Source organism: Ranitomeya imitator, chromosome 6, assembly GCF_032444005.1.
Source record: "Ranitomeya imitator isolate aRanImi1 chromosome 6, aRanImi1.pri, whole genome shotgun sequence".
Classification (NCBI taxonomy): domain Eukaryota; kingdom Metazoa; phylum Chordata; class Amphibia; order Anura; family Dendrobatidae; genus Ranitomeya; species Ranitomeya imitator.
The window spans coordinates 417,576,532-417,601,539 of record NC_091287.1 but is presented as its reverse complement, the minus strand read 5'-3'; the positions used below and the strand labels follow the sequence as shown (position 1 = coordinate 417,601,539).

General features: G+C 42.0%; 1 protein-coding gene across 15 annotated transcripts in view; it reads right to left on the bottom strand.

Annotated features, from left to right (window-relative positions):
- Positions 1 to 25,008, bottom strand: part of DTNA (dystrobrevin alpha) — a 450,665-nt gene that overhangs the window by 258,375 nt on the left and 167,282 nt on the right. For 3 of the 15 annotated variants that reach the window (XM_069731284.1, XM_069731287.1, XM_069731288.1), the window contains exon 1: positions 11,138 to 11,320. The exons of 2 other annotated variants lie outside the window; for them this stretch is intronic. In XM_069731284.1, the coding sequence (XP_069587385.1) occupies positions 11,138 to 11,154 (17 nt within the window). In that variant the 5' untranslated portion in view covers positions 11,155 to 11,320. Of the gene's footprint in view, positions 1 to 11,137; positions 11,326 to 25,008 lie in introns of those variants that run through there. 10 more of the 15 variants (XM_069731274.1, XM_069731281.1, XM_069731275.1 and 7 more) reach the window with 6 other exon arrangements.

The following is a 25,008-nucleotide window of genomic DNA, read 5'->3' as shown; positions in this document are numbered from 1 at the left end:
GGCTTGAGCCTATGCAATGTGATAGGACTTTGACCAGAGCTGAACGGCAAGAACACAGACGTCGGAATGGGCTATGTTTTTACTGTGGTGATTCCACTCATGCTATCTCCGATTGTCCTAAGCGCACTAAGCGGTTCGCTAGGTCTGCCTCCATTGGTACGGTACAGTCTAAATTTCTATTGTCTGTTACTCTGATTTGCTCTTTGTCATCCTATTCTGTTATGGCATTTGTGGATTCAGGCGCTGCCCTGAATTTGATGGACTTGGAGTATGCTAGGCGCTGTGGTTTTTTCTTGGAGCCCTTGCAGTATCCTATTCCATTGAGAGGAATTGATGCTACGCCATTGGCCAAGAATAAGCCTCAGTACTGGACCCAATTGACCATGTGCATGGCTCCTGCACATCAGGAGGATATCCGCTTTCTGGTGTTGCTTAATCTGCATGATGTGGTCGTTTTGGGGTTGCCATGGCTACAGGTTCATAATCCAGTATTGGACTGGAAATCTATGTCTGTGTCCAGCTGGGGTTGCCAGGGGGTACATGGTGATGTTCCATTTTTGTCTATTTCGTCTTCCACGCCTTCTGAAGTTCCAGAGTTTTTGTCGGATTATCGGGATGTATTTGATGAGCCCAAAGCCAGTGCCCTACCTCCTCATAGGGATTGCGATTGTGCAATTAATTTGATTCCTGGTAGTAAGTTTCCTAAGGGCCGATTGTTCAATTTATCTGTGCCAGAACACGCCGCTATGCGGAGTTATATAAAGGAATCCTTGGAGAAAGGCCATATTCGCCCGTCGTCATCACCGTTAGGAGCAGGGTTCTTTTTTGTGGCCAAGAAGGATGGTTCTTTGAGACCTTGTATTGATTACCGCCTTCTTAATAAAATTACAGTCAAATTTCAGTATCCTTTGCCGTTGCTGTCTGATTTGTTTGCTCGTATTAAAGGGGCTAGTTGGTTCACCAAGATAGATCTTCGAGGGGCGTATAATCTTGTGCGTATTAAACAAGGCGATGAATGGAAAACAGCATTTAACACGCCCGAGGGCCATTTTGAGTACCTGGTTATGCCATTCGGGCTTTCCAATGCTCCATCAGTATTTCAGTCCTTTATGCATGACATCTTCCGAGAGTACCTGGATAAATTCCTGATTGTGTATTTGGATGATATTTTGGTCTTTTCGGATGATTGGGAGTCTCATGTGAAGCAGGTCAGAATGGTGTTCCAGGTCCTTCGTGCGAATTCCTTGTTTGTGAAGGGGTCAAAGTGTCTCTTTGGAGTTCAGAAGGTTTCATTTTTGGGGTTCATTTTTTCCCCTTCTACTATCGAGATGGACCCTGTTAAAGTCCAGGCCATTTACGATTGGACTCAGCCGACATCTGTGAAAAGCCTGCAAAAGTTCCTGGGCTTTGCTAATTTTTATCGGCGCTTTATCGCTAATTTTTCTACTGTTGCTAAACTATTGACTGATTTGACCAAGAAGGGTGCTGATGTGGTCAATTGGTCTTCTGCAGCTGTAGAGGCTTTTCAGGAGTTGAAGCGTCGTTTTTCTTCTGCCCCTGTGTTGTGCCAGCCAGATGTTTCGCTCCTGTTTCAGGTTGAGGTTGATGCTTCTGAGATTGGAGCAGGGGCTGTTTTGTCGCAAAGAAGTTCTGATGGCTCGGTGATGAAGCCATGTGCTTTCTTTTCTAGAAAGTTTTCGCCTGCTGAGCGTAATTATGATGTTGGTAATCGAGAGTTGTTGGCCATGAAGTGGGCATTCGAGGAGTGGCGTCATTGGCTTGAAGGAGCCAAGCATCGCGTGGTGGTCTTGACAGATCACAAGAATTTGACTTATCTTGAGTCTGCCAAACGGTTGAATCCGAGACAGGCTCGATGGTCGTTATTTTTCTCCCGTTTTGATTTTGTGGTTTCGTACCTTCCGGGCTCTAAGAATGTGAAGGCTGATGCCCTGTCAAGGAGTTTTGTGCCTGACTCTCCGGGTGTTCCTGAGCCGGCGGGTATTCTCAAAGAGGGGGTAATTTTGTCTGCCATCTCCCCTGATTTGCGGCGGGTGCTGCAAAAATTTCAGGCTGATCGACCTGACCGTTGCCCAGCGGAGAAACTGTTTGTCCCTGATAGATGGACTAGTAGAGTTATCTCTGAGATTCATTGTTCAGTGTTGGCTGGGCATCCTGGAATCTTTGGTACCAGAGATTTGGTGGCTAGATCCTTTTGGTGGCCGTCTTTGTCACGGGATTTGCGTGCTTTTGTGCATCCTGTGGGACTTGTGCTCGGGCTAAGCCCTGCTGTTCTCGTGCCAGTGGGTTGCTTTTGCCCTTGCCGGTCCCGAAGAGGCCCTGGACGCATATTTCTATGGATTTTATTTCGGATCTCCCCGTCTCTCAAAAGATGTCGGTCATTTGGGTGGTTTGTGATCGCTTTTCTAAGATGGTCCATTTGGTACCTTTGTCTAAATTGCCTTCCTCCTCTGATTTGGTGCCATTATTTTTCCAGCATGTGGTTCGTTTACATGGTATCCCGGAGAACATCGTTTCTGACAGAGGTTCCCAGTTTGTTTCGAGGTTTTGGCAATCCTTTTGTGCTAGGATGGGCATTGATTTGTCTTTTTCCTCGGCTTTTCATCCTCAGACAAATGGCCAAACCAAACGAACTAATCAAATTTTTGTGAAAAAAAGTTAAATGTTCATTTTTATTTAAACATTCAAAAAATTCCTGTGAAGCACCAGAAGGGTTAATAAACTTCTTGAATGTGGTTTTGAGCACCTTGAGGGGTGTAGTTTTCAGAATGGTGTCACACTTGGGTATTTTCTATCATATAGACCCCTCAAAATGACTTCAAATGAGATGTGGTCCCTAAAAAAAAATGGTGTTGTAGAAATGAGAAATTGCTGGTCAACTTTTCACCCTTATAACTCCCTAACAAAAAAAAAATTTTGGTTCCAAAATTGTGCTGATGTAAAGTAGACATGTGGGAAATGTTACTTATTAAGTATTTTGTGTGACATATCTCTGTGATTTAATTGCATAAAAATTCAAAGTTGGAAAATTGCGAAATTTTCAAAATTTTCGCCAAATTGTTTTTTTTTTTCACAAATAAACGCAGGTACTATCAAAGAATTTTTACCATTGTCATGAAGTACAATATGTCACGAGAAAACAATGTCAGATTCACTGGGATCCGTTGAAGCGTTCCAGAGTTATAACCTCATAAAGGGACAGTGGTCAGAATTGTAAAAATTGGCCCGGTCATTAACGTGCAAACCACCCTTGGGGGTAAAGGGGTTAAACATTGACAGTGGTCTCTGAAGCCAATAAAGCAATTGAAAAGAAAAAACCCATTACAAAATAAGGAGTTTCATACTATGGAGATGTATTAACACCATACTTATAAAGAGGTGGAGTAAGGAAAAGCTTCTAACAAGTAAAGCAAGTAAAATATCGTACGTACCATTGTGATAAATTAGGCAGAGCTTTCATATGTCTAGTTTTAGGCCGAGTGCAGACATAACGAGTGTCAATTATCTATATAAAAAGTTGCTTGATACTGATGTAATGTATCTTCTACACAGGCAAATGTAAACTCTTATAATGTAGGGGCAAACAATCATCAAAATGACAGTTTGGTTCCTATACAGTCTGCATATTGTCGGCTGCACATAGCCAGGTTATCCAGAGAAAATGTGTTACTGACAGCAATAAATTTTAGGCCCCCTCTAAAAGATTTCATTGGCTGATCACAACCATGTTTAATCAGGCCGATGATTCGGAACAAAGATTTTTTTTGAACACTTCCGTACCCAATTATCTGCCAGTAAAAAAAGCGCCTTTATGCTGTATAACTTTACAACAGTATTTATATTTCACTTCTGCAAAGCAGAAAATATCCATAAAAATAATGGCTGACAATGACACATTACCAGTCTGAAAAGTAAATGTAAAGGCTGATTCTCTACAGCCCATAGAGACCCTCATCAGAATACTCCCTATGTATATACTCTGAACTATTCAGACTTACCTTATTACTTGCAAATGCCCTTCTTATTTGTATGGATTTAATTACACTAACATGCATTGTTATTTCTGGCATCGCTTCCTACTCTTTCTTAAATACTATTGCTAAATATAAACTAAGCCCATTTGGCAGAACTGATGCTCCTTCTCTCAGGGTAAGTTTCCACACTGAGATTTTGGTGCGTATTTTTGCTGCAACAAAAACGTTGCGTTTAAGGCTACTTTCACACTGGCGTTTTTTCAATACGTCGCAATGCGTCGTTTAGGGGAAAAAACACATCCTGCAAAGTTGTTTGCAGGATGCGTTTTTGCCCCATAGATTAACATTAGCGACGCATTGCGACGCATTGACACACGTTGCAACCGTCGTGCGACGGTTGCGCCGTGTTGTGGCGGACCGCTGGGAGCAAAAAATGTTACATGTAACGTTTTTTGCTGCCGATGGACCGCTTTTTCTGACCGCGCATGCGCGGCCGGAACTCCGCCCCCACCTCCCCGCACCTTACAATGGGGCAGCAGATGCGCAGGAAAAATGCATCCACTGCCTCTGTTGTGCCTCCGTTTCACTGCTAGCGTCGGAACCTCGGCCCGACGCACTGCGTCCGGCCGAGTCCGACGCTAGTGTGAAAGTAGCCTTACGGTTTCAGCAAAGTGGATCGTTTTTATAGAGATCTCATGTCCACCGTGCTTTTTTTCTTCTAAGGGCTCTTTTCCATTTGCGAGAAACACGTCCGTGTCTCGCATGTGAAAACCAAGCTGTGGCGCCGGCACTCCAGAGCAGAGCGTGCGGCCGCCTAGCAACACATGGAGCTGCACGCTCCGCTCCCAAGTGCCGGCGCCAGAGTTTGGTTTTCACATGTGAGACACGGACGTGTTTCTGGCAAATGGAAAAGAGCCCTAAGCAGTGAAAATGTGATTGAAATTTCTCTTACTCGTTAGAAGTACAGATTTTCTCCCTCAGAATTGCATTAGAGAAAATCCGCAGGTTCAAAACGCATATGGTGTGTGTTTGTAACGACCAGACCTATAAAACTGTCCCACTAGTTAACCCCTTCAGTGAACACCGTAAAAAACGAGTTAAAAAAACTATGCTTTATCATTATACCAACTAAATAAAACGCAATCAAAAAGACGAACATAAATGAAAATGGTATAGCTGAAAAAGCCATCTTGTACAGCAAAAAACAAGCTGCCCTACAGCTCCGTCAGCAGAAAAAGAAGAAAAAGTTATAGCTCTCAGAGTAAAGATGTGCAAAAACAATTATTTTTACTATAAAACACTTTTTATTGTGTAAAAGAGCCATAACATAAAAGAATTATACAAACGTGGTATCGCTACAATCATACTAACCCGAAGAATAAAACTGCCTTCTCAATCTTGTCACACGCGGAACGGCATAAAAGACAAAAGCAAAAAAAAAATTCCTGAATTGCTGATTTTTGTTCATTCTGTCTCTCAAAAATCAGAATAGAAAGTGATCAAAAAATGTCATGTGCCCGAAAATGGTACCAACAAAAATGTCTATTCGTCCCGCAAACAAAAAGCCCTCACATGACTGTCAGCCGAAATATGGAAAAATGACAGCTATCTAAACATGGGGATGCTTTTTGCAATAAAAAGTGTCTTTTAGTGTGTGACAGCAGCTAAATATAAAAAATATATACAGTACAGACCAAAAGTTTGTACAGACCAAAAGATGCTAAGCATCTCTGGGAACTCCTGCAAGATTGTTGGAAGACCATTTCCGGTGACTACCTCTTGAAGCTCATCAAGAGAATGCCAAGAGTGTGCAAAGCAGTCATCAAAGCAAAAGGTGGCTACTTTGAAGAACCTAGAATATAAGACATATTTTCAGTTGTTTCACACTTTTTTGTTAAGTATATAATTCCACATGTGTTAATTCATAGTTTTGATGCCTTCAGTGTGAATTTACAATTTTCATAGTCATGAAAATACAGAAAAATCTTTAAATGAGAAGAAGGTGTGTCCAAACGTTTGGTCTGTACTGTATACAGTATAAATCTGGTATCGATGTAATTGCACCAACCAGAAGAATAACTAATAACGCCGTCTAATCACTTATAGAGAATGAGAAAAAGCATAAAAAATAAATAAAACCAATTCTTCCCCAGCTGTTGATTTTTTAATTGTGCCTCTCAAAAGATCGCAGTATGGCTAGGCTCACATTAATCCTGTGCTCCACACTGAGCGCTTACATCGGGGTCTCCGTGTAAATCTCTGAAATGTGTGATTCAGTTGAAACCCCCAGTGGAAAATTCCCTATAATGAGGCAGGTGGAGGCACTGTGGACACCATCTGACCTGTGATCTGGCGGTGTCTGTCTTTTTAGCAGCACAGTGGCTCAGTGGTTAGCACTGCAGGCTTGCAGCGCTGGAGTCCTGGGTTCAAATCCCACCAAGGACAATAACTGCAAGGAGTTTGTATGTTCTCTCAGTGTTTGCATGGGTTTCCTCTGGGTACTCCGGTTTCCTCCCACATTCCAAAGACATACTGATATGGAATTTAGATTGTGAGCCCCATCGCCCCGACAGCGACGACAATGTATGTAAACTGTAAAGCGCTGCGGAATATATTAATACTATATAAAAATAAAGATTATTATTATTATTTTAGGTGTGAATAAAAGAGCAGTCCGCCACAATTTTGTGCACTTGTGAAAAGAAGGGCAACACTGAACAGAGGCCAGGTGGAGTCCGGAGTCCAGAATAAACTCATGCTGCCTCATTACAATGAGTGGATCCCTCGGGGGTTTCATTTGAATCACGTCACTCAAGATTTAGATGAAAACTCTGATATAAGTGCTCACGGTAGAGTGCCCCATACATGTCAACCAAAATGGAACGGAAATATAGGGAGCTTCCATGTTATTGGTAATACAAGGCTCTGGAATAGTGTTATGGCCATCATCTATCGGGTCCGCTGCACCCTGCTAATACATTTGGTTGGAGGCTTCAGCAGGTAAACATCTCTGCTTTTTTCTCTGTGACTTTTTTCAATTTTTTGGAGGATTTCTAAGTCCTCTTTTTGTGTCGGTGAGCTTTTACTCAATGTGACATGGCTCCCTCAAACCTATCCAGCAAAATCTAAACTCCAATACGGTGCTTTTTCACTTTTGAGCTTTGCGCTGTGCCTCAAAAGTAGTTTTCAACGATATATGGGTAGCTGTAAACTCAGGAGAAGTTGCACAACAAATTTTGGGGTCCATTGTCTCCTGTTACCCTTGTGAAAATACAAAATTTGGAGCTAAAAAAGATTTTTGCAGGAAACGTGTTTTTTTTTTCTTTTCATAGCTTAACGTTATAAACTTCTGTGAAGCACCTGAGGGTTCAAGGTGTTCAATACACATCTAGGTAAGTTCCTTGAGGTGTCTAGTTTCCAAAATGGGGTCAATTGTGGGGGCTTTCCGCTGTTTAGGGACATCAGGGGCTCTCTAAATGCTACTTGGTGTCCCCTAATGAATCCAGGAAATTTTGCATTCAAAATCAAATGGTGCTCCTATCCTTCTGAGCCCTCTTGTGCACCAAAATAGCATTTTTCCTCTATATACTGGGTTTCGGTGTACTCAGGAGAAATTGCACAACATATTGTATGGTGCATTCTCTCCTGTTACCCTTATGGAAATAAAAAAAAATTGGGGATAAAAACATTTTTGTGAGAAAAATTGGATTTTTTATTTCCATGGCTGAATGTTATAAATTTCTGCAAAGCACCTGCGGGCTCAAGGCACTCACCACACATCTAGATAAGTTCCTTGAGTTTACACTGTTTAGGCACATCAAAAGCTCTCCCATTGCAACATGGCGTCCGCTAATGATTTCAGGAAATACAGCATTCAAGAAGTCAAATGGAGCCACTTCTCTTCCGAACCCTGCCGTGCACCTAAACAGTAATATTCCCCCACATATGGGGTATGGGCATACTCAGGAGAAATTGTACACAACGGGTATGGTGCCATTTCTCCTGGTTCCCTTGTGAAAATGCAAAATCTTGTGCTAAAAAACATTTTGGTGTGAAAAATTATATTTTTTTATTTTCATGGCTCAACATTTAGATATTTTCCTTAGGGGGTCTGGTTTCTAAGATGGGGTCACTTGTGGGAGTTTTCCACTGTTTAGGCATATCAGGGGCTCTCTAAGTGCGACATAGTATCCGCTAATGATTCCAGCTAATTTTGCATTCAAATGGAAAAAAGTAAAATGGCACTCCTTCCCTCCCGTGCGTCCAAACAGTAGTTTCCCCCCACATATGGGGTATCGGCGTGCTCAGGACAAATTGCACAACAAATTTTCTGCTCCATCTTCAACGGTTTCCCTTGTGAAAATATAAAAAAATTGGGTCTAAAGTAAAATTTGTGTGGAAAAAAAGTGAAATGTTAATTTTTTCCATTCATATTGCTTCAGTTCCTATGAAGCACCTGAAGGGTTAATAAACTTCTAGAATGTGGTTGTGAGCACCTTGAGGAGTGGGTGAAGTTTTTAGCATGGTTTCACATTGGGGTATTTTCTGTTATATTGACCCCTCAATGTCACTTTAAGGCTATGTGCACACGTTGCAGATTTCCTGCAGAACTGCAGCTTTTTTTTCCGCGCAGAAACGCTGCAGATCTGCAAATGATTTACAGTACAATGTAAATCAATGGCCAAAAAAAAATGCTGTGCTAATGGTGCAGAAAAATCTGCACAGAAAACGCAGCAGATTCAAAAAAGGAGCATGTCCCTTCTTTTGTGCAGTTCTGCTGCGTTTCTGCACCCATTCCATTATAGACATCTGAAGGGGTAAAAAAAAGGAAGAAATCTGCACAAAAATCTGCAACGTGTGCACATACCAAAAAAAGGAGCAGATTCTGACCTGCGTTTTCGGTCAAGAAATTCAGAATCTGCACAGGAAATTCCACAGGCAAATCTGCAACGTGTGCAAGTAGCCTAAATGCGATATGGTGCCAAAAAAAAAAGTTTTTGTAAATTTTATTGTAAAAATTAGAAATCGCTGGACAAATTTTAACACTTAGAACTCCATAACAAAAACAAATTGTTCTGATGTAAAGTAGACATTCAAATTGTTATTTATTAACTATATTTGTGTGACATAACCGATTTAAGGGCGCAAAAATTAAAAGTGTAAAAATTGCAACATTTGGGCAAAATTTCTGCTTTTTTCACAAATAAACTCATGTAATATCGAAGAAATGTTACCACTATCACAAAGTACAATATGTGACAAAAAAATCTCAGAGTCAGTGGTACCTGTTGAAGTGTTCCAGAGTTATTACCACAAAGTGACACTGGTTAGAATTGTAAAAATTTGGCCTGGTCACGAAGGTGAAAACAGGCTTGAAGGTGAAAAAGGGTTAAAATACACAACTCTGCCCTTCACTACTCCAAACAAGCTTACTTCAATGCTCTTACCACCTCAAAATACTATGCGCCCAAAGCGCGACTACTTCCTGATCATGGGCATATCGCCTAATTTGCAGATTCTTTTACTTTAGTCTACTGTGGGGGGCATAGAGGTATTTAATAAAGCTGCGTTGTGATTAAGGGTTTTTCATGTGTTAGCATGAAAGTGGCTTTCCCTATATGCAGTTCAGGAAATGATGGATTTTTTTTATATTTGGTAGAGACATGTCAGAGCTCAAATGTCAACAAGGCCTAATTCTAATCTTAGCCCACATTTCTAGGGTCAAATTAGTGCAGCAATCAAGGGCTATTAAATGGCATTGCTTCTAGAGACAAGAAAAAGAAAGGAAAAAAAAAATGAAAGAAAAACCCAATGGAGCCCTATTAATGTGAATGGGGTCTGCAGTGACTGTAATTAAGGACAGATCAATCACAGCGTCAGGTATGCTGCAACAGAACTGATCCAGTAGTCACCAGTCATAACACCTTGTGAGAAGAGGACGTATATGTAGTACGCTTATCTAGGATCACTGAAGAAGTCTAGATGTGGAGAAAAGAGCGTACAATAGGGTGATACCCTATCGGAGGAGGTTGGGTAATTGTTTTTTTGCTAACGCTCATCTGGTTGAGATGTGACAGGCTGCTGCCCCATGGCAGGTGGATAAATCCTCCAAGAAATATTGGATCCAGTTGGATACAATACATTAGATGGGCTTCGCTTCTGGAGAAAACCAATTTTTCAACAAAGATGATAATCAAGTTTTTCATACACAACGCATCGCAATGCCGTACTGGCGTTTTTGTTAAGAATTGATGAAGATGCCGATACAGTGCTGAAACGCGTTGTGATAGATAAAAACCTTATTATCATCATTGCTTAAGAATTGGATTACTCCAGCAGCGCAGCCCACCCAACATGTTTTATCCAACTGGATCCACTATCTAGGATCACTAACAGACGCAAGAATAAGTAATGTTCTGGCAACATTAATATACTATGTCATATTAATATATCAGCAATATACATGACATTGTCTGGATGTTTTACCCAATGGTTTTGTGCTTTTGCACAAAGTCACAGGCTACTGACATGACTTCTTCTCGCTTTATGTCTTCTAACAGGTGCCACGACTACATTGGTTTCAGCCACTCACAGTTAGGAAATGCCATCAGAGTAAATCATGGTAGTGATATCACTTCTCTAAAAATATAATGGTACCATAGCGACCCATTGATGACATTTACATATGCCCACATTACTCTATTAGAATATATCGGCTTGACATGAACACAGCAGCACAAATCAGTTACACGTCTCAGGCACGGCAGGGTAAGCTAGATTACAAGTCATTTCTTCTAGCACCAAACGTACCCAACGGGTGATGTTTTCAGGATTTCCATAGTGTTGCACAGGTGAGACAATTCCTGATGCCTTGAAGATACTTCCATTACTTGCTCAATAATAAGGAAATCCTGAAAACATGACCCGTGGGGTCTGTGAGGACTGGAGTTTGGGAAACACTGCTGTAGAAGTAATTCGAACTTGACTCTGCTACTACCTGCCACAAGTATTACAGTAATCTGTGCTTGCCTTTATACTCCACTGGTCTTCAGATCGTTAACCTGCTGCCACATCATGTCAATGTCACAAAGGACTTTCATATGCCACCGGCTAACTACAAAGCACAAGAAAGCTGTAGCACTTACCCGATAGTTTGCACCATGTCTTGGAGGGCCGCTGTCTGTATTGTTAGCCTTTGCACAACCCATACAAAAATAAACGAAGGCTCGGTCAAAAGTCTCCCCAACACAAAATAAACAAAAAAAAACACAAAAGACTAGAGCGCAGCGAGAACGCTGACACAGGAACAGATGAACATTGGATTTGGACTTGGGTTTTGGCTGGAGATGCTGAATATTCTGCGTCTATCTATAACTTGCCAGTGATTCGGTTTCACATACCAGTGTAGGTCTGAAGACAGATGACTTTGAAGAGCTGACCAATCCCCACTGATGCCTGTACATTCCCTTTGCCTCCCTCCCCCACTGTCTTTTCTAGGATATTTAGTGAAATAATCGTTCAGCTGTCTCCAGTCTATCTTACAGGATGAAAGAGGAGCTTTCCCTGATTGTCAGAGGGAGACCTGAAAAAGGAAGACAAGCCCTTTCTATTCAATTGTGAGGACACAAGACAGCAATTTACTGAGAGCTGGGCTTTAAAGCACATTCCTCTGGACTGTTGGTTTCCAGGCACGAACTGTCGCCTCTGCATGAAAACCCAATAAAGATCCAGTGAAACTAAGCAATGGCACAGAGGAATGCCAATAAATCAAGAGGAAGCTTTTATGCGTCTGATTAATGAATCTTCCTCTCCACTTGTGAAGTTAACACAGAATACACAATCTGTGTCAAGATAATCTTCTTGTTTTTTCCCATTTTTTGTTTGGCTGATGACATCCACCATCCAATGTCTCTCCTTCAGTAAGTGGAGAACAACTTCGACTACTACAGTAAGCATTGAACATTCATTTTGGACACAATGCCTAACTTACAAAATCTTCCCACCAGGGGGCGGTAAGCCCAAAATCCAGAGAAATTGGAGGGTTTGTTTTTTTTTGCGGTCCTTAGCATGAACCATGACCACCAACTTGACGTGTAAAGACCACCCTTTTCTCTATATAAATAATACTGCCAGTCAAGTCCTTGATATCAAAGTATCCAGATGAGGGCATATGTATGTATACAGCAGGCGAGGTCTATCATAATAAGGCTATGAGGTCAGTGATAATCTGAATAAGAACATATTCACTGTTGTAGAGAAAATTTGGAAAATTCATAACGACATCTTCGAAGAGGGGACTTTTCCTCACATTGAACATATGGGATTAATCATAAATGGGGAAGTGAGAAAGAGCTGACAATTCAACCGCCATTGAGATAGGGCCTCTTGCTGTGAACATGTATTTTGAACAAGCAATATGATGAGAACCAAACAAAAAGGCTATGGCTTGTATACTCAGAGGTGGAGAAGTACACTTCCGAGGCAAGAGTTTCCTCTGGCTCCAGAGTGTCTGAGACAAATCCTATGAACAGTGGTCAGTGATAAATACTGGGGTTTGCATCGATCCGATATTTATGGGAAATATATTGTTGGTGTCATAACGACGGGATGAACATAAAGCATTCACTCACATCACCTTATGGCCAGCGGAAAACATCCAACTCAATATCGGTCAGATAGATGTTGCTATTCATGCGATGTTTAATCTATATAGAAACATATCATCATGTTTCCTATCACGATTTTATCTCCCACCTAGGACCTCCAGGGGCAAAGATATCCTGAAAGTTGGGAATCTCATAAACTTATAAAATACTTATCACATTCGGCAACCAGTCCACATATGAGCTCACCGAGGAGAGGGATAGATAGATATAGATAGATAGATAGATAGATAGATAGATAGATAGATAGATAGATAGGAAAATACGTATTTGATGCACTGCCGGATTTAAAAAGAATTGAGGGGTCTGTAATTTTTATTGTAGGCACACTTCAACTAATAGACAGGATCTAAAAAAAACAAACAAAAAAAATAGAAAATCACATGATTTTTAAATACCGTAATTAAATTGCATTTTATTGCATGAAATAAGTATTCGATCACCTACCAACCAGCAAGAATTCTGGCTAGTAACACACTATGCCGTCATGGATTAAAATCCTATAAGGAGAATAATGGTATGCACTCGGATCAAGAATAATAATTCGAGGTGCTGGTAAGACAGACCCGGAGGCCCGAAAAGTCATATATCAAAAAATTACCGCACACTCAGACTGGATATGATGCAAAAGGTTTTGAACCAATTTATTATAACAAAAGGAATAGCCATAGAAAAAATAGGAGCAAACGTGTTCAAATCAGACCAAACCCAACGTTTCGACCCACCAGGGTCTTATTCATGGGGTTACTTGGTTTCCAGAAGTATGTACACTTATGGCAAAGAAGATGGAAAAGCAGGAGGGCAAACTTTGTAGTGCAAGTCCTGTCACTGTAATGTCCTAGGAGGGTGCTCCAGTGTCGAGGTGATCGACTGCTAAGTACTGAACTAGGCGGTAGGCCGATTATGTGCCCCAAGTAATATAGTTTTATACACAGTAGTCCTATGGTGTCCTTTAGCAGTGGTGACGGGTACGGTCCAATTGGGTAAACGGGAGGTGGCAAATCCACATGCCCTAGTTGAAATAGCCGGACTGAGCGTTCTGTTTCGTCTTGCAAAGGCTGCGTATTATTGCCAAATAGAGTGACAGGGGATGATGGACAAGTGGGTCCGAATGCTCCTGCTGAGCCTGGAGTAGTGGACCTGTGGGGTCCTGGGCGCTCTGTGAGGTAGGGTGGTGGAGCGGCACTCCCGTGCCTTGCTCTAGGCCTACTTGTCCATCATCCCCTGTCACTCTATTTGGCAATAATACGATCACCTCGACACTGGAGCGCTGTCCTAGGACATTACAGTGACAGGACTTGCACTACAAAGTTTGCCCTCCTGCTTTTCCCTCTTCTTTGCCATAAGTGTACATACTTCTGGAAGCCAAGTAACTCGATGAATAAGACCCCGGTGGGTCGAAACGTTGGGTTTGGTCTGATTTGAACACGTTTGCTCCTATTTTTTCTATGGCTATTCCTTTTGTTATAATAAATTGGTTCAAAACCTTTTGCATCTTATCCAATCTGAGTGTGCGGTAATTTTTTGATATATGGATTAAAATCCTGCAGGGCAGGCAAGTTCCCCCTGCTCATACCTGCATATGTCCAGAGCCATTTGAAGTTCACCAATTAACATCTCATGATCCAGATGAGCCATGGGATGTGCCTTTGGGATGTGTGAGATACAAAGGCACAGGAAACTTGGTCAAAGTTGAAGGAAAGATTAATGCAGCACGTTGTCACCAGTTACTGTAGGCAAATTTGCACTCATCAGCCTGGAAGCTGTGCATGGGACGTACTTGGACGTTCCAACACGACAATGATCCAAAACACAAAGCCAAGTCGACCTGTCAGTGGCTACATCAGAACAAAGTGAAGGTTCTGGAGTGGCCATCTCAGTCTCCTGACCTCAATATCATTGAGCCACTCTGGGGAGATCTCAAGCGCACAGTTCATGCTAGACAGACCAGGAATTTACAGGAACTGGAAGCTTTTTGCCAAGAAGAGTGGGCAGCTTTACCATCTTAGAAAATAAAGAACCTCATCCACTACTACCATAAAAGACTTCAAGCTGTAATTGTGTTAGAGGGGGCAATACACTGTATTATGAAATGGGGTAAGTGAACTTTTGATCAGGGCCATTTGGATGTTTTGGGTTGTTATTATGATTTAAAAGGAGAAAACACAGTAGTTTGACAATAAATGGCTTCACCCAACCACTAACCATGAGTGGAGAAAAAGTTTTGGTGTTATCATTCATATTCTCTGAAAAAAAGCCAAGAAAGCAAAAATTTGCCGTGGTATGTAAACATTTGAGCACAACTGTATATACAATAAAGGGAACACTTAAACAACAATACAAAACTCCAACTCAATCACACTTCTGTGAAATCAACCTGTCCAGTTATGAAGCAACACTGATTGTGAATCAATTTCTCCTGCTGTTGTGGAAATGGAACAGACAACAGGTAGAAACTATATTCAATTAGCAAGACAGCCCCTATAAAAGGAGTGGTTCTGCAGGTGGTGACCACAGACCATTTCTCTGTTTTCATCCTTTTTGGCTGTTTTGGTCACATTTGCATTTTGTCATTGCTCACATCCCTAGAGGTACAGTAGCATGAGGCGGTTTCTACAGTACAACCCACAGAAGTTGCTCAGGTAGTGCAGCACATCCAGGATAGCACATCAATGCGAGCTGTGGCAATAAGGGTAGCTGTGTCTGTCAGCACAGTGACCAGAGCATGGAGCAGATACCAGGAGACAGGCCAGTACATGAAGAGATATGGAGGGGGCAGTAGCAGGGCAACAACCCAGCAGCAGGGCAGCTAACATCCTTTGTACAAGGAGAAACAGGAGGATCAGTGCCAGTGCCCTGCAAAATGACCTCTAGCTGACCACTAACAACCTTGTGTCTGCTCAAACTGTCAGAAACAGACTCCATGAGGGTGGTATGTAGCCCAATGTCCACAAGTGGGTGTTGGGCTTAGAGTCCAACACCGTGCGGGCTGATTAGCATTTGCCAAACAACACCAAATTTGGAGGATTTGACATTAGCGCCCTGTGCTCTTCACGGATGAGAGCAGGTTCACACTGAGCATATGTGACAGACGTGACAAAGTCTGGAGATGCTGTAGAGAACATTCTGCTGCATGCAACATTCTCCAGCATGACTGATTTGGCAGTGGGTCAGTAATGGTGTGAGGAGGCATTTCTTTGGAGGGCCGAAAAGCCCGCCATGTGCTAAAAAGAGGTACCCTGACTATGTGCAAGAAGGAGGAGTACGGCAGAGCCGAATGTGAATACACTTTTAGCAGCTTTCATCTAATGGCAGTGAGTGTGCAAGGGGAGAATTATGAGAGGAGAGCTGTAGAGGTATTTGTAATTACAGTCTGCTTTGCTGTAGTCCTCTTCCAACAAGCTGATGAGATGAAAGTGTAATTACAATCAGATTTTCTCTATACTATACAGTTGGTGCAGAGATCAGATCAGGACTGTCTAGAATTAAAATCTGACAGGAAAAAGTATGTTCTTCTGACTTTCTTGGAGTGTGTTCTTTTCCCCCTGATAATGCCTCCTGCTTATGATTGGACAGCTTCATACAGCTGGTGAAGTAAAAGTCGCAGAGGGAATCTGGTTGGTCTCATCATAAATTTACAAGTTACCGTAATATCTCCACAACAGAGCAGACAACTTAAAAAAATAAAAAGACCTATTCAGCACTGCAGTCACTATTCTATTATGTGGATAATTTAAAGGGAAACTGTCACCAAATTTGGCCGATACAAGTTACGGCCACCTCCTTTCAGGGCTTAGTTACATTCTATAATGCTGTAGATAAGCCCCCGATCTGAATTGCAAAAGAAGAAAAATAATTTTTATTATAGTCACCTGGGGGCGGTCCGGTACAATGGGTGTCGCTGGTCTTGGTCCGGTAACAACCATCTTCTTGCAATGCCATCCTCCTGCTTGCTTCCTGTGGATGACGGCATCGCAAGAAGATGGGAGGCGCCGGACCAGGGCCTGCGACAACCATCCGACTGGACCGCCCCCAGGTTAGTATAATAAAAGTTATTTTTCTTCTTTTTCAGGTGAGATCAGGGGCTTATCTACAGCGTTACAGAATGCTGTAGATAAGCCCTGAAAGGTGGTGGCCGTAAGTTCTATCAGATACCAATATAGTATAAAAATGACAGATGACACAGTAACGGAGCATTTAGAAAAGCAGATAAATAGGTGAACTAGCTCATTTCAAATTATCCAGTTTTGTAAACATACCAGCGATCACCCACTGAATGAGCAAACCACTCATTCATTGGGTATTTGGATCATTTTCACTGACAAAAAAAAATCATTCTTATCAGCCGTACATTGTCGACATAATTGTTCAAATAGTCAGTAAATTAGCACCAAATGGTTTGTCTATAGCAAAGTTTGCAAAAGTGCATTAACTGGCTGATATGGAAACATATAAATGTCAAAATTTAATATTAAAATGGAAGCTGTGAGTCAATTCATGTTGCCCAAAACACAGGCAGAATGAATCCTAGCCTATGGATAACATACTTTAAAGATCTGGCCAGTGACCAAAAGGCAGAGACAAGAATAGACCGATGCTGCCTGACTGCACACTTCTTCCTGCATCACTCCAAATGATTCAGGAAGAGAAAACGGTTTTCGCTGAAACACCAATAGGACATTTATAGCATATCCTAGCACATTACAAACAACCCAGTTAAAGAAAGCCTGTCACCTTAAAAAAACACACCATATAACTGCAGATATAGGGACAATCTACAGTTAAATAGTGTACACAATGCTGTACGGATGGCTTGTTGAAAGTGCGGCTACTGGGAGAAAAGGAACTTATTTCTTCACTGTAGCTGGCTTTCAGTCATAGAGGGGTACAAGAAGGAGTTATAATAATCACTGCTCACTATACTGTAAACGGCTGTAATCACTCGCCGACACTGATTGACAGCTCTCTCTATACATACACTCTGCAGAGCGAGCTGCCAAATTGCCCGGGCATGCTTACAGCTGCCAGTGGTGCTGTGTGTGGAGACTGTAGCTGCACCATGCATGTCTCCATGACCAAAGCCGGTGGCTCCTGGGAGGAAATACGTTCATTTTCTCCCAGTAGCCATACCTTTAATCACGCGGCTGAGCACCATTGTAATGTTATTTACCTGCAGAATAACCCATAAATAGCATTTCTCAATGTGAGCGGTTCCCTTTCAGTTGCTATTACATAATCAAAACATAATTGCGCACTTAAGTAATTCTGCAGGGAGGGTAATAGAGGAGATCTGCAGGATCCAAAGGAATGTGCTAGAGATTACTTTTATAGCACACTACGGCCATATCTAAAAATAAAAGAAATGGTGAAAGACCTCTTTAATCAGATTTTGCTACATCAAGATTTCTTTCAAAAGGAACTAGTATTCGCCATTGGCTGTGATGAATATACAATAATGACAAAAATACTTTAGTAAATTAATTTCTCATTATTTTTGGTTCCAACATTGATATTAGTGCCCAGTATATGACAATATTATTGCTTTGTGATGTAGTTACAGCTTATTTTGTGATAAAATACATGTTCTTCTGCATCAGTTACAATTGCTCAGCAGCTGACAATATAATCTCTCTGCCGCCCCAGCAACACATTCCTACAAACTTCCTCCATCATCTCTGTCCCGATGAATGTGCAAAGATAACAAATGCTTTCATTCTGTTTAAGTGCAGTTAGCCAATACATCTACAATGTGCCCTCGGGCTATGCAAAATCTGCAAACCTGAAACATGGACTTCTCAATAATGCTGCAATCAAAAACAACAAGATAACCTAAAAATAAATATATGATTAAAATCTAGCTTTATCCAGTAGGATATGAAAAAAACTTCACCCAGGGAGCATCCTAACAAAACAAGACAGACAGAAGCAAAATGTTGCTTTTTTTAAAAAAAAAAAAAAATCTTCCAGCCTCTAGTTCTTAGGCAAAATGCATTGCCTAAAGGCCATCATTCATAATATTACATGTACCATTAAAGAAAGATTTCCTTCTTGTAAAAAGGAATTGAAGCGAAATAAAGCAAAACCTGTCAGAAAATCAAATTATCTAAAATACATGAATCCATTTCTCAAAATGAGTGAATGTATTCCTATTAATTCCCCATCATTTTCTTCCTGTTTATTAAAAGCATGATCATCGTAAAAAAAAAAAAATGTCAGGACTGTCAGAGCCAGAAGATGGTAAACCAAATGTTCTCCCACTGAGGAAAAAATACCCAGAACATAAAGCACCTGCTAAAAAAAAGCTCAAACTCTGAATGCAAAGTAATTGTCAATACGAAGTCCCAGCCGAGTGCTCATTTTCCTTACTCCGCCACAAACATGCAGGCTTGGCAGAGCATGCATGTTTATTTCAATGGCAAAGAGGAATAAGCGGCTGTCCGACTGCATTTGCAGCCGCTTATCTCCCCCAGGAACAAGAGACTGTGCATCTTAAAATCTAGAGAAACCAATATAGAAAATAACATGGGAAATAAATTTACATGGAGAAAAACTTTACCTACATAGGTCATTTTCTTTATAGGGGTTGTCCAAGGCTTTTATATTGACTGCCTATGCTTATGACTTGTGCAGCTGATCGTATTTTTGGTCCGAATGCAAGCCAACAAATCATTGGATAGCTCACGGACAGACCAATGTTATTCTATGGGGTCGTGCACATGTCCAATTTATATTTCCTCAGATCTTGTCTGAGGAAAAGAAAAATCATAGCATGCACGATTTGCATCCAATATTCAGATCGCATGCAGCCATGCAAGTCAATGAGTCAGTTGAAAACATCCCACTGCGTTCGATTAACCCCTTTCTGCCATTAGACGTACTATTGCGTCCATGTGGGGTGGGCTTTACTTCCCAAGGACGCAATAGTACGTCATATGCGATCGGCAGCGCTCACGGGGGGAGCGCCGCCGATCGCGGCCGGGTGTCAGCTGTTTATCGCAGCTGACATCCGGCACTATGTGCCAGGAGCGGTCACGGACCGCCCCCGGCACATTAACCCCCGGCACACCGCGATCAAAGATGATCGCGATGTGCCGGCGGTACAGGGAAGCACCGCGCAGGGAGGGGGCTCCCTGCGGGCTTCCCTGAGCCCCCCGCAGCAACGCGATGTGATCGCGTTGCTGCGAGGGTCTCACCTCCCTCCCTGCTCCCTCCAGCCCCGGATCCAAGATGGCCGCGGATCCGGGTCCTGCAGGGAGGGAGGTGGCTACACAGAGCCTGCTCAGAGCAGGCACTGTGAAGCAGCCTGCACTCCTATCAGATCAGTGATCTGACAGAGTGCTGTGCAAACTGTCAGATCACTGATCTGTGATGTCCCCCCCTGGGACAAAGTAAAAAAGTTAAAAAAAAAAAAATTCAAATGTGTAAAAAAAAATAAAAATATTATTCCCATAAATACATTTCTTTATCTAAATAAAAAAAAACAAACAATAAAAGTACACATATTTAGTATCGCCGCGTCCGTAACGGCCCGACCTATAAAACTGGCCCACTAGTTAACCCCTTCAGTAAACACCGTAAGGAAAAAAAAAAAAACGAGGCAAAAAACAACGCTTTATTATCATACTGCCGAACAAAAAGTGGAATAACACGCGATCAAAAAGACAGATATAACTAACCATGGTACCGCTGAAAACGTCATCTTGTCCCGCAAAAAACGAGCCGCCATACAGCATCATCAGCAAAAAAATAAAAAAGTTATAGTCCTGAGAATAAAGCAATGCAAAAATAATTATTTTTTCTATAAAATAGTTTTTATCGTATAAAAGCGCCAAAACATAAAAAAATGATATAAATGAGGTGTCGCTGTAATCGTACTGACCCGAAGAATAAAACTGCTTCATCAATTTTACCAAACGCGGAACGGTATAAACGCCTCCCCCAAAAGAAATTCATGAATAGCTGGTTTTTGGTCATTCTGCCTCACAAAAATCGGAATAAAAAGCGATCAAAAAATGTCACGTGCCCGAAAATGTTACCAATAAAAACATCAACTCGTCCCGCAAAAAACAAGACCTCACATGACTCTGTGGACCAGAATATAGAAAAATTATAGCTCTCAAAATGTGGTAACGCAAAAAATATTTTTTGCAATAAAAAGCGTCTTTCAGTGTGTGACGGCTGCCAATCATAAAAATCCGCTAAAAAACCCGCTATAAAAGTAAATCAAACCCCCCTTCATCACCCCCTTAGTTAGGGAAAAATTAAAAAAATGTATTTATTTCCATTTTCCCATTAGGGCTAGGGTTAGAGTTAGGGCTAGGGTTAGGGCTAGGGTTAGGGCTAGGGTTAGGGCTAGGGCTAGGGTTAGGGCTAGGGCTAGGGTTAGGGCTAGGGCTAGGGTTAGGGCTAGGGTTAGGATTAGGGTTAGGGCTAGGGCTACAGTTTGGGTTGGGGCTAAAGTTACAGTTAGGGTTTAGATTACATTTACGGTTGGGAATAGGGTTGGGATTAGGGTTAGGGGTGTGTCAGGGTTAGAGGTGTGGTTAGGGTTACTGTTGGGATTAGGGTTAGGGATGTGTTTGGATTAGGGTTTCAGTTATAATTGGGGGGTTTCCACTGTTTAGGCACATCAGGGGCTCTCCAAACGCGACATGGCGTCCGATCTCAATTCCAGCCAATTCTGCGTTGAAAAAGTAAAACAGTGCTTCTTCCCTTCCGAGCTCTCCCGTGTGCCCAAACAGGGGTTTACCCCAACATATGGGGTATCAGCGTACTCAGGACAAATAGGACAACAACTTTTGGGGTCCAATTTCTCCTGCTACCCTTGGGAAAATACAAAACTCGGGGCTAAAACATATTTTTTGTGGGAAAAAAAAAGATTTTTTATTTTCACGGCTCTGCGTTATAAACTGTAGTGAAACACTTGGGGGTTCAAAGTTCTCACAACACATCTAGATTAGTTCCCTGGGGGGTCTAGTTTCCAATATGGGGTCACTTGTGGGGGGTTTCTACTGTTTAGGTACATTAGGGGTTCTGCAAACGCAATGTGACGTCTGCAGACCATTCCATCTAAGTCTGCATTCCAAATGGCGCTCCTTCCCTTCCGAGCTCTGCCATGCGCTCAAACGTTGGTTTCCCCCAACATACGGGGTATCAGCGTACTCAGGACAAATTGGACAACAACTTTTGGGGTCGAATTTCTCCTCTTACCCTCGGGAAAATACAAAACTGGGGGCTAAAAAATAATTTTGGGGGGAAAGATTTTTTTTTTTAATTTTCACGGCTCTGCGTTACAAACTGTAGTGAAACACTTGGGGGTTCAAAGCTATCACAACACATCTAGATGAGTTCCTTAGGGGGTCTACTTTCCAAAATGGTGTCACTTGTGGGAGGTTTCTACTGTTTAGGTACATTAGGGGCTCTGCAAACGCAATGTGACACCTGCAGACCATTCCATCTAAGTCTGCATTCAAATGGCACTCCTTCCCTTCTGAGCCCTCCCATGTGCCCAAACAGTGGTTCCCCCCACATATGGTGTATCATCGCACTCAGGACAAATTGGGCAACAAATTTTGGGGTCCAATTTCTCCTGTTACCCTCAGGAAAATACAAAACTGGGGGCTAAAAAAATAATTTTTGTGGGAAAAAAATTTTGTTTTATTTTTACGGCTCTGCATTATAAACTTCTGTGAAGCACTTGGTGGGTCAAAGTGCTCACCACACCTCTAGATAAGTTCCTTAGGGGGTCTACTTTCCAAAATGGTGTCACTTGTGGGGGGTTTCAATGTTTAGGTACATCAGTGGCTCTTCAAACGCAACATGACGTCCCATCTCAATTCCTGTCAATTTTGCATTGAAAAGTCAAACGGCGCTCCTTCCCTTCCGAGCTCTCCCATCCGCCCAAACAGTGGTTTACCCCCACATATGGGCTATCAGCGTACTCAGGACAAATTGTACAACAACTTTTGGGGTCCAATTTCTTCTCTTACCCTTGGGAAAATAAAAAATTGGGGGCGAAAAGATAATTTTTGTGAAAAAATATGATTTTTTATTTTTACGGTTCTACATTATAAACTTCTGTGAAGCACTTGTTGGGTCAAAGTGCTCACCACACCTCTAGATAAGTTCCTTAGGGGGTCTACTTTCCAAAATGGTGCCACTTGTGGGGGGTTTCAATGTTTAGCCACATCAGGGGCTCTCCAAACGAAACATGGCGTCCCATCTCAATTCCAGTCAATTTTGCATTGAAAAGTCAAATGGCACTCCTTCGCTTCCGAGCTCTGCCATGCGCCCAAACAGTGGTTTACCCCCACATGTGGGGTATTGGCATACTCAGGACAAATTGTACAACAATGTTTGGGGTCCATTTTCTCCTGTTACCCTTGGTAAAATAAAACAAATTGGAGCTGAATTAAATTTTTTGTGAAAAAAAGTTAAATGTTCATTTTTATTTAAACATTCAAAAAATTCCTGTGAAGCACCAGAAGGGTTAATAAACTTCTTGAATATGGTTTTGAGCACCTTGAGGGGTGTAGTTTTTAGAATGGTGTCACACTTGGGTATTTTCTATCATATAGACCCCTCAAAATGACTTCAAATGAGATGTGGTCCCTAAAATAAAATGGTGTTGTAGAAATGAGAAATTGCTGGTCAACTTTTAACCCTTATAACTCCCTAACAAAAAAAAATTTTGGTTCCAAAATTGTGCTGATGTAAAGTAGACATGTGGGAAATGTTACTTATTAAGTATTTTGTGTGACATATCTCTGTGATTTAATTGCATAAAAATTCAAAGTTGGAAAATTGCGAAATTTTCATAATTTTCGCCAAATTTCCGTTTTTTTCACAAATAAACGCAGGTACTATCAAATAATTTTTACCATTGTCATGAAGTACAATATGTCACGAGAAAACAATGTCAGAATCACCAGGATCCATTGAAGCGTTCCAGAGTTATAACCTCATAAAGGGACAGTGGTCAGAATTGTAAAAATTGGCCCGGTCATTAACGTGCAAACCACCCTTGGGGGTAAAGGGGTTAACATCTAAGTGCAGTCCCATTTCCGAAAAAAGGATCACACTGCCATGATTGCACTCTGATCAGAGTGTGATTAGCACAGGACCGATTCCCTTGGAGGAGAGAAAATACGGAGGTGTGACCCTCGCCTTAGGATAGGTCATCAGCATCTGATCGGTGGGGGTGTGACAGTACCCGTACAGTACCTGTCGGTGACCGCTATGCAACTGAAAAAGCTGTGGAGCTCTACAACTGAGCACTACAGCTTGCTGCTGGCACTGGAAACAGCCGATTGCCGGGAGGTTCATGTGTTACACCCCCAACAATCACATTCCTAGCTTATGGATATGCCATAAAAATAAAAGTCCGGGACAAAACCAAATGGAAAAAAACATGATACTTCAGAAATTTACCTCCAGCATCTCCCACTATATATTTATATACTGCCTGGGAAGCGCCATGTTTATTGCCCTCTTCCCAGAATAATAACACCAAAGCGCGCTAGGTATCAGCCTGATCGTCTGGGGAAGTGCATTCCAGAGAGCTGGCGTAGCGCGAGAGAAGTCTTGGAGACGGAGGCGCGAGGTTCGGATTACGGGGGATGTTAGTCTTAGGTCATTTGTAGAATGGAGGGCACGTGTAGGGCGATAGACGGAGATCAGAGAGGAGATATAAGGCGGTGCAGAACTGTGGAGAGCTTTGTGGGCGAGAGAGATGAGTTTATACTGGACCCTGTAGCGAATGGGTAGCCAGTGTAATGACTGGCACAAGATGGAGGCATTGGTCAAGCGGCTGGACAGAAAGATGACCCTGGCTGCCGCATTCAAGATAGATTGGAGAGGAGAAAGTTTGGTAAGAGGGAGACTGATCAGAAGAGAGTTGCAGTAGTCCAGACGGGAATGAATAAGAGCGACAGTAAGAGTCTTAGCAGTTTCAAAGGTGAGAAAAGGTCAGATTCTGAAGATGTTTTTAAGATGCAGGTGACAAGAGCAAGTGAGTGATCGGATATAGGGAGTAAAAGAAAGTTCAATGTCGAATGTGACCCCAAGACAGCGGGCATGCTGCTTGGGAGTTATGGTTGATCCCTCCAGGGTAGAGTGAGGTTAGTAGAAGGGAGAAACACAAGAAGTTCTTATGGTTCACGGTGTGAATTTACCATACTTGGCTGATGAAATGTTGGGTTTCCTATGAGATGTGTGTGTAAAAAAACGGACAGCACATGCATAGTCCGTGTACCGTGCAATTTTTTTTCTCGCACCCATTGACTTGCATTGGTGAGCATTGGTCGTCTTAAGAGACCATATGCAGCAAGCATGCTGCAATATTTTCCTCACCC